Below are 13,280 nucleotides of genomic sequence, written 5' to 3'. Positions count from 1 at the left end.
ACTATCCACAACACTCCCAACCTTTGTGTCATCAGCAAATTTACTAACCCATCTCTCCACTTCCTCATCCAGGTCATTTATAAAAATCACAAAGAGAAGAGGTCCCAGAACAGATCCCTGAAGCACAACACTGGTCACCAACCTCCATACAGAATATCACCTGTCTACAACCACTCTTTACCTTCTGTGCGCAAGCCCACTTAATTAAAAACAACACAATGGCTATAGTGCAGTCACTCAATCCTTGTTCATAATACGAATGGCTTAAAAGGAGTGCACTGGAACTCCCATCATGGCCTGGATAGATATGGTTGCAACACTTAAGAAATCGAGCATGCTCCAGAACAAAAGGTCAATTTGAGTGGTATAGCTTTTACTGAAAATGCCTGATTGTGGATGCATGGAGGATTACTCTATATTATCATAGAGAGTTTTTAGCAGAATCCAGAGCCAAATAAGTAAAATTAAATGTTATAATTAAAAACAACTATTCAATATAACTCAAAACTCACGAGAAGTTATTTAATATTAATTTTCTTCAGGATTCCTCCGTTCAAAGCAGATGTCAACTTACCGAATATTCAAATCTGAATTTCTAGGATTTTTAAAAATAGTTTAGGGTTTATCAAACATAAATACTTCTAAGATATACTCACGGTATTTTTGTTTTTGTACAGTACCTTAAATGCTCTTGGCATTAGCAGGGCCCACCAACAGCTTTGTCTTGAATTAGCTTTTTTCCAAGTTCTAAAATTAATATTGCCCTTTTTGTCTGTCAATGTATAACCACATGTAACTGAAAGGGAGAAAATATTTATTAAACAGAACAGTTTGAAAACATACAGAAAGTCAAATAAATATATGAACTCTAACTAGATGAGAGTATTACCAAATTGAAACTTTGCACTGAAACCAAATGCTCTCCAGATGCGTGAGGAGAAAAATTCCACTAATAAAGATCCTCCAGATGATACTACTGCTGGATTTTCTGAACCACAAGTTGGTCCATCAAGGACAGGAGACCCTAAACTTTCACCATCATAAATTATTACTCGGTCGGAATAACAGTTAATAAACTGTTCTACTTGAAATTTAGTAAATTGCAAGAAAATCTGTGAAAAATAAACAGAATTATAACAGACTGGTCATGAAAAATTATTCAAAAATACTGTAACAAAACCAAAAATCAATAAGCAGAAGAAAATGAACAATCTCTTAAAGAAGAAATTTGAGAATATCTTTATCATTGTAAGATTTGTCTTCAATTGTCTGAAGATAAAAGCCAATTAGAAATTCAAGTTTGTTCAGTTATTCTGGCCTTTCAAGCACAATTCTCATTGCCACTTGTCTACTTGGGTAAAGTTAAGATAATACAGGAATTCATGTGAAACCAAACAGAGCAGACACCTTGTCAGTGTCCACCCCTCTCCTTAAAAAAACATCCGTTTGCTCTGTCGCTAGTAGTGTGCACAATTTATGCAAAACACTGCAGCAACTCACAAAAGACTTTTTGGACAGCATCTGCCACAATCCCAGCTTTAATCATGTATTTGCTTCTTGGGTTCATACTGTGACAAAAAGTATCTCATATTTCACAATCACATTAGAGCATTCCATTGGAAGAGTAAATTATCAGAGGTTGAGGTCCACATTGGTACTAATGACATAGGTAAAAATAAAAGGAGGTTCTACAACATAATTCTGGGAACTATGTGAGGTTGAGAGTGGAGGCTATAGGAAATAGGAGTAACCAAACAGTAGCAACATGGTTCAGGAACTCATTCAACAGCAGGGTGTTGAGCAAAATGTTGTAGTACTTGGGGATAGCATAATCAGGGTAATAGATACAATTCTCTGAAACAGGGATCGAGAGTCCCAAGGGCTGGGTTGTCAGCCCAATGCCCATGTTCGGGACATTTCATCTGATTTGCTGAGAAATCTGGAATGAGAAGGGAAAGATCCAGTTGTCCTTGTCCACGTGGGCACCAACGATGTAGGGAGAACAAAAGAGGTTCTAATGAGAGAATTTGAGCAGCGAAGGACAAAATTTAAAACGCAGAACCAAAAAAGATAGTAATCTCAGGATTGTTAACTGAGTCATGTGCAAACAGGCACAGACGTCAGAGAGCTAAATGCGTGGCTCAAAGATTGGGTTTGAATATGTGGGGCATTGACAACTGTTTCAATGGGACAGGTTCCATCTGAACCATGATAGGATTAGGGTTCTCCCAAATCATATAACTAGGTCTGAGGATGGGCTTTGAGTTCAATAGTTTGGAAAAGTAGGATAAAGTAAAAGGAAAGTAGAATGCAGGAGAGGTTATTGAAGTCTCTAGAATAAAGAATAAGACAAAAAGTTTAGAAAGGGATAAAAAAAATTAACTTCAGGCAAAATGGAAACAAAATTGAAAAGGGTTGCGCAGTTCGAAATTGGCGGGAATAACATGACTGAGTTATGGTTGAAGGAAAATCAGAAGTGGGAGTTTAACATCCAAGGATACACATCGTATCAAAGGGACAGGCAGTTGGGGTGGAATTGAAATTAAATTCTTAGAAAAATGTGACATAGAATCAGAAGACATGCAATCCTTGTGGGTAGAGTTAAGAAACTGCAAGGATAAAAAGACCCTGATGGGAGTCATATACAGGCCTCCAGACAGCAGCTCATATATGGGGTACAAATTACAATGGGAGATAGAAAAGGCATGTAATAAAGTTACGAAGTTACGATGGTCAATAAGAATTTCAATATGCATGTAGATTGGGGAAAATCAGGTTGGTGCTGGATCCTAATTGAAGGAATTTATAGAATGTCTATGAGATGACTTTCAGAATCAGAATCAGGTTTATTATCACCGGCACATGACGTGAAATTTGTTACTTAGCAGCAGCAGTTCAATGCAATACATAATCTAGCAGAGAGAGAGAGAGAGAGAGAAATAATAAATAAAATAAAACATAATAAACAAATAAATCGATTATGTATATTGAATAATTATTTTAAAAAATGTGCAAAAACAGAAATAATGTATATTAAAAAAAGTGAGGTAGTGTCCAAAGCTTCAAAGTCCATTTAGAAATCAGATGGCAGAGGGGAAGAAGCTGTTTCTGAATCGCTGAGTGTGTGCCTTCAGGCTTCTGTACCTCCAACCTGATGGTAACAGTGAGAAGTGTGCATGCTTTGGGTGCTGGAGGTCTTTAATAATGGACGCTGCCTTTCTGAGACACCACTTCCTAAAGATGTCCTGGGTACTTTGTAGGTTAGTACCCAAGATTAAGCTGACTAGATTTACAACCTTCTGCAGCTTTTTTCACCCATGGACAAGGCGATGATGAAACTCCAAACTCCAGACTCAAACATTGGGTGTGCCAACTTGCAGGCTCTCGGGCCTCCTTGTGCTTTCTGTTTTTCTGTTCGCATAGACATCCGATCCCAGGATCCACCAACTTGGGACAGCCCAACATCCATGGATGTCCTTCACCACCTGTCCATATCGCTGACCTTCAACCACTGAGTGGAGACCTAGACTGCAGATGAACTTTGTTTACCAGGCGCATCACTGGACTTTGAACATGGATAATAGAGCGGAGGTCTGACCTCTAACTCCTCCACATCCCTATCCCTAAAACCTAACCTAATCCTAACCTGTCTCCCTGTGCCCAAAACTATTCCTATGAACTTTAAAAACAACTAAGTCTGATGTATCAGTATTACAATGAGGTAAAGGAAACAACAGAGGCATGAGAGAGGAGCTGGCCAAAGTTGATCAGAAGGGGATATAGAAGGGATGACAGTAGAGTAATAATGGCTAGTATTTCAGGGAGTAATTTGGATGATGCAGGATTGACTTATCCCAAAGAAGAAACATTCTAAAGTGAGGAAGAGGCAAACGTGACAGCATAAAAGTGAAAGAGAGGGTATACAATATAGAAAAAATTAGAGGGAAGCGAGAGGATTGGGAAGGTTTTGAAAACCAACAGAAGGCCACTAAAAAAATATGGAGATATAAAATGAAACATGAAGATAAACCAGCCAATAACATAAAAGAGGATACCAGAAGTATTTTTTTAGATATATAAAGAGTAAGAGAAAGGCAAAAGTGAATAGTGGACTGCTGGAAAAGGATGGTAGAAGACCGTAATGGGGAACAAAGAAATGGCGGATGCACTAAATAAGTATTTTACGTCAGCCTTCACTGTGGAAGACCACCAGCAGCATGCCAGAAGTGCAACAGTGCCAGGGGAAAGTAGTAGTTGCTATTACTAATGACTAATGAGAAGGTGCTTAGGAAGCTGAAAGCTCTGAAAGTAGAAAAGTCACTTCGATCTGTTATACACCCCAGGGTTCTGAAAGACGTAGCTAAAGAGATTATGAAGGCATTAGTAATAATCTTTCAACAATACTGGATACTGGATATTGGAATAGTTCCAGAGGACTAGAAAATTGCAAATATTACTCCACTGTTTAAGAAGGGAGGAAGGTAGAAGCTAGGAAATTATAGGCCAGTTAGCCTGACTTTGGTAGTGGGCAAGATGTTAGAGTCTATTATTAAGGCTGGGGTTTCAGGGTATTTAAAGGCACATGATAAAACAGGCCAAAGTCAGCATGGTTTCCTTGAGGGGAAACCTTGCCTGACAAACCTGTTTGAATTTTTGAGGAAATAACAGGCAGGGCAGACAAAAGAGAGTCACTGGATGATGCTGTTTGTTTGGATTTTCAGAAGGTCTTTGACAAAGTTGGCTGCTGGTGACTAGCAGTGTTCCACAGGGATTGATGTTGGGTTTTGCACTTGTCATGTTAATATGTTAATAATCTGGAGAATGGAATTAATAGCTTTGGGGACAATACAAAGATTGGTGAAGAGGTAGACAGTGCTCAGGAAGCAGTGAGTCTGCAGAAGGACCTGGACAGATTAGGAGTACTGTATGGGTAAAGAAGTGCCAGATGGAATACAAAGTAGGGAAGTGTCTGGTCATGCACTTTGGAAGAAGGAGAAAAGGTGCAGTTTATTTTCAAAATGGGGAGAAAATTCAATAACCCTAGCACAAGATTTCCTAGCGGTTAACTTGAAGGGGGAGGTGATCGTAAGGAAGACAAATGCAATGTGAGCATTCAATTTGAGAGCATAAAAGCAAGGATATAATACTGAAGCTTTGTAAGGCATTGGTCAAGACTGCATTTGGAATATTGTGAGCAGTTTTGGGCCTCATATCTAAAAGATGTGCTGGCATTGGAGAAAGTCCAGAGGAGGTCCACGCGAATGATCCTGGGAATGAAGAATATGAGGAGTGTATGAGGAGTGTTTGATGGCTCTGGGCCTGTACTCACTGGGTGTATATGAATTAGGGGGATCTCATTGCAGCCAACCAAATTTTGAATGGCTTAGAAAGAATGGATGTGGAGAGAAAGTTTCCAGTAAAAGAAGAGTCTTGGATCAGACAGAATCTCAGAATAGAAGGACATCCCTTTAGAACAGAGATGAGGAGAAATTTCTTCAGCCAGTGGGTGGTGAATCTGTGGAATTAATTACCACAGATGGCTGTGGAGGTCAAGTCAAGTCAAGTCATTGGGTACATTTATAACAGAGGGTGCTAGGTTCTTGATTAAGGGTGTCAACGATTATGGAGAGTAGGGGGAGAGAATTGGGTTGAGAAAGAAAATAAATGAGAGATTACTGAATCACTTAATTCTGTTCATTTCTCTCATGGTCTTAGCCACAATCACAATGGCAGTGAACTCCCTCAGTAAATTGAAGGGCCTGCACATCACCATTAAAAACTCTACCATAGATGAACTGTGGGTTGTCACTACCCAACTGTTTACACACCAGTCTTTATTGATGTAGCTACATACACCATCACTTCAGATCTTAATAGAGATCATGGGAATTTTGTTGGTCCAAAAAGAGATGAAACCCTCTAGCTGGAAGGCTACTTCAGGGATGGTATCCTGGAGCCACGTTTCCGTCAGAATAAGCATACAGCTGTCCTTCATCTAACACTGATTCAGTCTCGGATGCAGGTAATCTAGTTTATTTTCTAGCAATTGAACATTTGAAAGCAGAAATATCAGGAGAGCTGGTCTAAAGAGTTTTGCCTTTAGTCTCTCATAAATAACTGCTTCCTTGTGCACTGCTTTCAACAGCATCTCCACTGGGTGTCTGTAGCAGGCAACAACACGGTGTGCAATAAGCCTATGCTGGGGAACTCATCTGCAGTTCAACAACTCACTAGTGAGGTAGACGTGAAGTACTTGGTGTTCCTAATATCCAGCAGTGTCTTGTGATCATAAAAAAAATGTAAAGGATGAATAATTACACCAATAGTTGGAGCTGGAGTGGCTGCTGTGACTAGCTATGTCGCCATCTTGAAACTAAATGGACTAGTGAAGATCCTTAGATGCATTGACTTAGGAGGAATCTGGAGGTCCAAGGCCATAGTTTCCAGAAAATGCAACAGAGTAGAAGACATATAGCAAGCTTCACTTCATTGATCAGAGTGCTGAGTCCAAAAGTTGGAAATTCACATTGCAGCTGTATAAAGTTTTGGTTAGGCCATGTTTGGATTTGTATTACAGGAAGAATGTGGAGGATATTGCTTGGATTAGAGAGAAATGGCTGTAAGAGGTTAATTATTTTCTCCGGAACATTGGAGGTTGAGAGGTGACCTGATATAAGTACAATGTATAAAATGATGACGGGCAAAGACAGGATAGACAGACAGTCTTTCTTCCGAGGGTAGTAATGTCAAATATTACAGAGGTGAGATGGGGAAAGAGTAAGGAAGATTTACATGGGATATCTTTTTACACAGAAAATTATGGGTGCCTGGAATGTAAATTTCAGGGAAATGATAGAAGCAGGTATAAACATCAAAGAGGAATTTAGATAAACACATGAATGGACATGGAATTGAGGAATAGAGGCCCTGAGGGGGCAGACGTGTAGTTTAAATCGGCATGTTCCTGTGATGTACTGTTCTGTGTTTGATGGACGGGCAACTCAACATTGCAGGTTATAGAATTTTCAAGCAAGGAGTAGTGGGGGAGGAGGTGGATGCAAATGAGGAAGTGGTACTGCAATATTGATCCTTTACTAATTTCATTTGATGTCAATTTATATTTTTCATTGCCAATTGACCTGATACCATTACACTTCCTAAATTACTTTAATGCAGTCCTTCGATTAAACTATTGTCTTCTTGGCCTGAAGAGTCTAATCATAAAGAGCTTGCAAATATGTTTTTTGGGACAGTAGGACAAACATTTCGTTAAAGAACTACATTAAAATAATTAAGGCAGTGTAGTGGTACCAGGTCCTATAATGGCTACACCATGAAACAAAGCTACTCAGCTCACAGGCCCTATGTAAGAATAATCCAAATAGTACAACTATCCCTGATGCTCTGTAAAATCTCTCCTTCGAGATAATAATGCAGATTACTTTTGTCTACAAGTGAATTTGTTTCTTCTGCTACTGAAAGGTATTTCAGTTCCTAACCAAATGTAGAATAAATTTACTTTCATCACAGTTCTTTTGCCAGTCATCTTCATTTTGCATCTCCTAGTTGCATACAAAGTCACCAAGACTATGGGAAACTGGAAGATTGGGAAAATGTTATAAAGCAACAAAAAACTACTAAGCAAGCAATAAAGAAAGGGAAGATAGATTATGGAAGTAAACAAGCACAAAATATAAAAACAAGTTATGAAAGCAATGGGAGGTGAGGACCTTGATACAGACACTCTCACTGAAGAGGCAGTGATGAGCAAGCTAGTGGGCCTAAAATTCGACAAGTTCCTGGTCCTGTTGGGATGCAAGAAATAGTGGAAGTTATAGTAGACGCACTTGTGATAATTAACCAAAATTCTCTGGGCACCGGGCAGATCCCAGTGGATTAGAAGACCACTGTTTATAATGCCATACCACTGTTTAAAATGGATATAGGCAAAAGGTGGGTATCTACAGGTCTGTTAGCTTAACATCTGCAGTCAGGAAAGTGATTGAAGCAATCATTAAGAAGAAAGACTGAATCAGCATGAGATGGAGGATAGCTGCCCTCTTATTCTGACAAAAATATGGCTCCAAAATACCATTCATCTGGATGGTTCACCTTGAGAGAATTCCTGTGACCTCTGGCAAGACCTGCAATGGAGCTGTAAGTACCTATGTTAATAAGAACTGGTGTGTGAACACTTTGGTAATGATGAGCCACTGTTTGTCTATGGTAGAATTCTTAATGGTGAAGTGCAGGCTCTTCTATCTACCAAGAGAGCTCACTGCCATTGCGATTGTGCTTGTATACATCACCCACACTGCCCACCCCCCCCCCCCGCTAATTCTGGGGAAATGCTGCATGAGCTCTATGGCGCCATCTGTGGCTTGCAAACCACACACCCTGATCATTTCTTTATAGTTGCTGGTGTCTTCAACTATGCTAACTTAAAAACAGTCTTGCCTAAATTCTATTAGCATGTTGATTTTGCTACGAGAGGTGAGAATACTTTAGACCTGATTTATACCAACGTCCCTGGTGCATACAAAGTAGCTCTCCATCCCCACAACGATTCAATGACCACTTATCTGTCATGCTACACAAATGAAAAAGTGTCATAGCATCTCAAGGGGAGACGTAGCCAGAAAGAACCACCTCAGTTTCCAGGACGGTGTTGGAACATGTTCAGGGAGGTGGCTACCTCTGACCATCACATTTACAACAATGAATATGAGAGATCTGTCACCAACTACATAGAGAACTACACTGAGGACGTCGCTGTTATCAAACACATGAGAGATTGATATGCTCCCTTCAGGTCATACAGTAAGACTTCAGGTCAGCTTTCTCGTGGCATCAGGAAGGAAAAATGGGATTAGTCATAGAGAACATACAGCCATTCTGTGACACCAGAAGTATGAGGTGCATATGACAGGGCATCCAGACCATAACGCACTACAAGTCCACCTAGCACATCAATGACAGTGATGCTTCTCTTTCTGATATGTTGAATGCTTGTCACACTTGGTTTATTGCATGGAATAATGAGCCAGTGAGGAAGGAACCCCTTTCCCTGAGGACCAGGCACACTGTCAGGATACAGCTGATGTGAGGAAATCCTTAGCCAGGGACAACCCACATAAAGCTGTGGGGGCCTGTATCGTACGTGGTTGGGTGCTGAGGGACCGGGCAGCTCAGTTAACTGAGGTTCTAATAGACATCTTCAACATCTTTTTAGAACAGTCCACTGCCCCCTCAGACTTCAAGGTGACTACAATCATCCCAGTGGCCAAGAGGATTATAATAACCTGCCTCAGCCACTACTGTCGAGTGGCATTGATTGCAACAATAATGAAGAGCTTTAAGCAACTGGTTATTGATTGCATAAATCTCATTTTTATGCTACATTGGACCCTTCCCAGTTCGATTATCACTCAGGTCGGTCCACTGATAATGCCATAGCTTCTGTTCTCCACTCTGTCCAGGACCACCTAGAAAATGGTGCCTCATATGCTAGGATGCTGTTATTGACTTCATCTTGATAATCCCTCAGAAGCTGATGGATAAACTGGCCTCGTCCACATTTTTACCAATTTTTACACCATCAAAAGGGTCCTAACCAGCTACATTACCGTCTGGCACAGGAATTGTAAGGCTTCTGACAGCAAGTCCCTACTAAGGATTGTGAGGACTTCTAAGAGAATAATTGGGGTCTCTCTTCCACCCATTGGAGATATTTATTAGTAGTGCCATGAATGCAGAGCCTTTAGCATTGTCAATAATCCCTCCCATCTGGCCAACATTCTCTTTGACCATTCCCCCCCACCCCAACCCCCGCACTATCAGGTAGGAGGTACTGTAGTATTAGGACAAGAACTGTTAGGATGGGAAACAGCTTCTGCCCCCCAGGCTCAAAGATTACTGAACTCCCTGCCACCACCCAGGTCTCATCACGTACGAAGCGCCGGTAACATTATACTGTTTACTTTTTAACTTGTAACGTATATGCACCTTCTTATTTGTGATAATATTACTTTGTGTTAAGAGTTTGAATAATATGTACTGTGTTGTGTACCTTGGAAAACATTGTTTCATTTGGTGATATATATTTTTACAGATGAATGACAATAAACTAAACTTGAACTTGAAACATCAACTGTTTATTCATTTCCATAGATGCTCTCTGACCTACTGAGTTCCTCTAGCATTTTGTGTGTGTTATTCTAGATTAGCGGCTCTGCAGAATCTTGTGTTTATAGACTAATAGTAAGTATTTTGAATCAAAAGTCTGATCGCAAGGGAGAATATTTAAAAATCAGAGCAATGTTTATTTTTGGAGTCAACTTGCAAAGAATTTCAATGCAGAAAGATTAGAAGAAACTTCAAACTCCTTTCTAGCAACAACTGACACATTTTAAATCCGATAAATTTTGTTAATCTAAGATCTTAGGTGAAATGGGAGTTGAATTACAGAGAGGTATGAATCCATGAAAACAGCTGCAAGGCTCTAACTGGTCCACTACTATTTTTAAGTGTTCCTATTTAAAAATGAAGAAGTCACACTAATGTGTATTTTTGTATGCTGTGGCATTAATTGGCATTCAGATTTCCTCAATCATTACATGTGATGATTACGTGTATAAAGAAGTAATTAAAGGTCTCTGATGACAGTGCCCTTGGACTTCATAAATATCTGCCACCAGCAGTTGCAATATTTTGTTACAGAATTACTTACTTTATTTTTATAATTAGGTGTTCTAACTTGCCATATGCAATGAAGATTGTTTGGATATAAATCTGGAAATCCTGGAGAGTTGAGAAGTCCATGATCCTTCATTAACAATCCTCCACATGTTTCTGTAAAATGAAATTAAGAATTATTGCCCAACTGTGATTTAAAAAATGTTCTTAGGTTAGATTTCTTGGTAGTGATGTTAATATAATACTTATTTCTGGATTAGTAATCTAGAGACTTGGATGGATGACTTAGAAATGTGAACTCAAATCCAGCGCTGGAGGTATTATAATATAGGCATCTGTTAGTCTCGTGAGCCCATGGATTTGCACCTTGGAAGGTTTCCAGGGCGCAGGCCTGGGCAAGGTTGTATGGAAGAACAGCAGTTGCCTATGCTACAAGTCTCCCCTCTCCATGCCACCAATGTTGTCCAAGGGAAGAGCACTAGGGCCGATACAGCTTGGCACCGGTGTCGTCGCAGAACAATATGTGGTTAAGTGCCTTGCTCAAGGACACAACACGTTGCCTCAGCTGAGGCTCGAACTAGCGACCTTCAGATCACTAGACCGACACCTTAACCATTTGCCTAACACGGAGGTAATTATCCATTGTTAGAAAATAACCTTCTGGGGACTTTAATGTCATATTAATCCAGGAAACTAACTTTGGTTAGTTTCCTGAATCCAGGATCAGTAAGGAAGCTTTAAAATTGGCTCGGAGGTAGGAACTGGAGGGTGGTGGTTGAAGGTTGTTCAGAACTTTCACCAGTGACCAGTGGTGTCAGTGTTAGGACCCTGGTTAGTCATTATTTAAAGTTCAAAGTAAATTTATTGTCAAAGGACATATTTGTCACCATATACAACGCTGAATTTAATTTTCTTACAGGCATACTCAATAAATCTATATTAGAATAACAATCATAACAGTTATCCCCTTTGGTTCAAAAGCCTGATGGCTGAGAGGTAATAGCTGTTCTTGAACCTAGAGGTGTAAGTCCTGAGGCTCCTGTACCTTTCACCTGGTGGCAGCAGTGAGAAGACAACAGATCTAGGGTAGTGGGGTTGGGAACCTAGAGGTGTAAGTCCCAAGGCTCCTGTACCTTTCACCTGGTGGCAGCAGTGAGAAGACAACAGATCTAGGGTAGTGGGGTTGGGAACCTAGAGGTGTAAGTCCCAAGGCTCCTGTACCTTTCACCTGGTGGCAGCAGTGAGAAGACAGCAGATCTAGGGTAGTGGGGTTCGCTGATGATGGATGCTGCTTTCCTGGACATTGTGTAGATGTGTTCAATAATGGGGAGGGCTTTACCCATGATGGACAGGGCCATATCCATTACTGTTTGTAGGATTTTCCATTCAAGGGCACTGGTGTTTCAATACTGGGCTGAGATGTAGCTAGCCAATATACTCTCCACTACACATCCATAGAAGTTTGGCAAGTTTTTAAATGTCACCCTGAATCTTCGCAAACTCCTAAGGAACTAGAGGTGCTACTGTGCTTTCTTCATAATTGCACTTACATGCTGGGCCCAGGTCAGGTCCTCAGAAATAATAACTCCAAGGAATTTAAAGTTGCTGACCCTCTCCACCTCTGGTTATCTTCTTCTGAAGTCAATAATGAGCTCCTTGGTCTTGCTGACAATGAGTAAGAGGTTGTTGCTCAGCCAGATTTTCAATCTCCCTCCTATATGCTGACTTATCCTCACCTTTGATTTGGCTTACGATAGTGGTGTTGTCAGTAAACTTGAACATAGCATTGGAGCTGTGCTTCGCCACACAATTGTAAGTGTAAAGCGAGTAGAGCAGGGGGCTAAGCACACGGCCTCGTAGTGCACCTGTACTGATGGAGTTACTGGAGGAGATGTTGTTGCCAATCTAAAGTGACTAGGCTTTGTAAATGAGAAATTGAAGATCCAATTCCACAAAGGGATATTGGAGGATATTGATTAGTTTTGAGGGGATGATGTTATTGAATGCTGAGGTGCAGTCGATAAAGAACAACCTTATGTATGCAGCTTTGCTGTCACTGTTCCAGGGTTGAGTGAAGAGCCCACAAGATGGTATCTGCTGTGTTCCAATTGTTTCAGTATACAAATTGGAGCAGATCCAAATCACTTCTGAAACAGGAGTTGATATGTTTCATCATCATCCTCTCAAAACACTTCCTCACTGTAAATGTAAGAGCTACTGGATGATAGTCATTGAGACAGGTCACCACGCTCTTCTTACGCACTGGTATAATTAAAGCCTGCTTGAAGCAGGTGAGTACCCCAGAATGCCGAAGTGAGAGGTAAAATATCTCAGTGACACTCCAGCCAGTTGATCAACACAGGTCTTTAGTACTTGGCCAGTATCCATTTGGGCCAGATGCAGTTTGTGGGTATACCCACCTGAAGGCTGTTCGCACGTCAACCTCAGAGACTGAAATCACAGGATCATCGGGAACTGTGGGAGTTCGTGATGGTTCCTCATTGTTTTGATGGTCAAAGTGAACATGGAAGGGATTGAGCTCATCTGGAAGTGAAGCCCTGTTGTTGCCCATGTCACTTGATTTA

General features: G+C 40.5%; 1 protein-coding gene across 1 annotated transcript in view; it reads right to left on the bottom strand.

The window, feature by feature from the left end:
• Window positions 1-13,280, bottom strand: part of LOC134353819 (astacin-like metalloendopeptidase) — a 146,461-nt gene that overhangs the window by 49,193 nt on the left and 83,988 nt on the right. Inside the window, exons 10-12 of the mRNA XM_063062250.1 lie at window positions 10,730-10,851; window positions 890-1,112; window positions 681-796 (exon numbers count right to left, since the gene is read on the bottom strand). Coding sequence (XP_062918320.1) covers window positions 681-796; window positions 890-1,112; window positions 10,730-10,851 — 461 coding nt within the window. The remainder of the gene's footprint in view (window positions 1-680; window positions 797-889; window positions 1,113-10,729; window positions 10,852-13,280) is intronic.

This window comes from Mobula hypostoma, chromosome 11 (genome assembly GCF_963921235.1).
Source record: "Mobula hypostoma chromosome 11, sMobHyp1.1, whole genome shotgun sequence".
Lineage (NCBI taxonomy): Eukaryota > Metazoa > Chordata > Chondrichthyes > Myliobatiformes > Myliobatidae > Mobula > Mobula hypostoma.
This window is presented reverse-complemented; position numbering and strand designations above follow the sequence as displayed.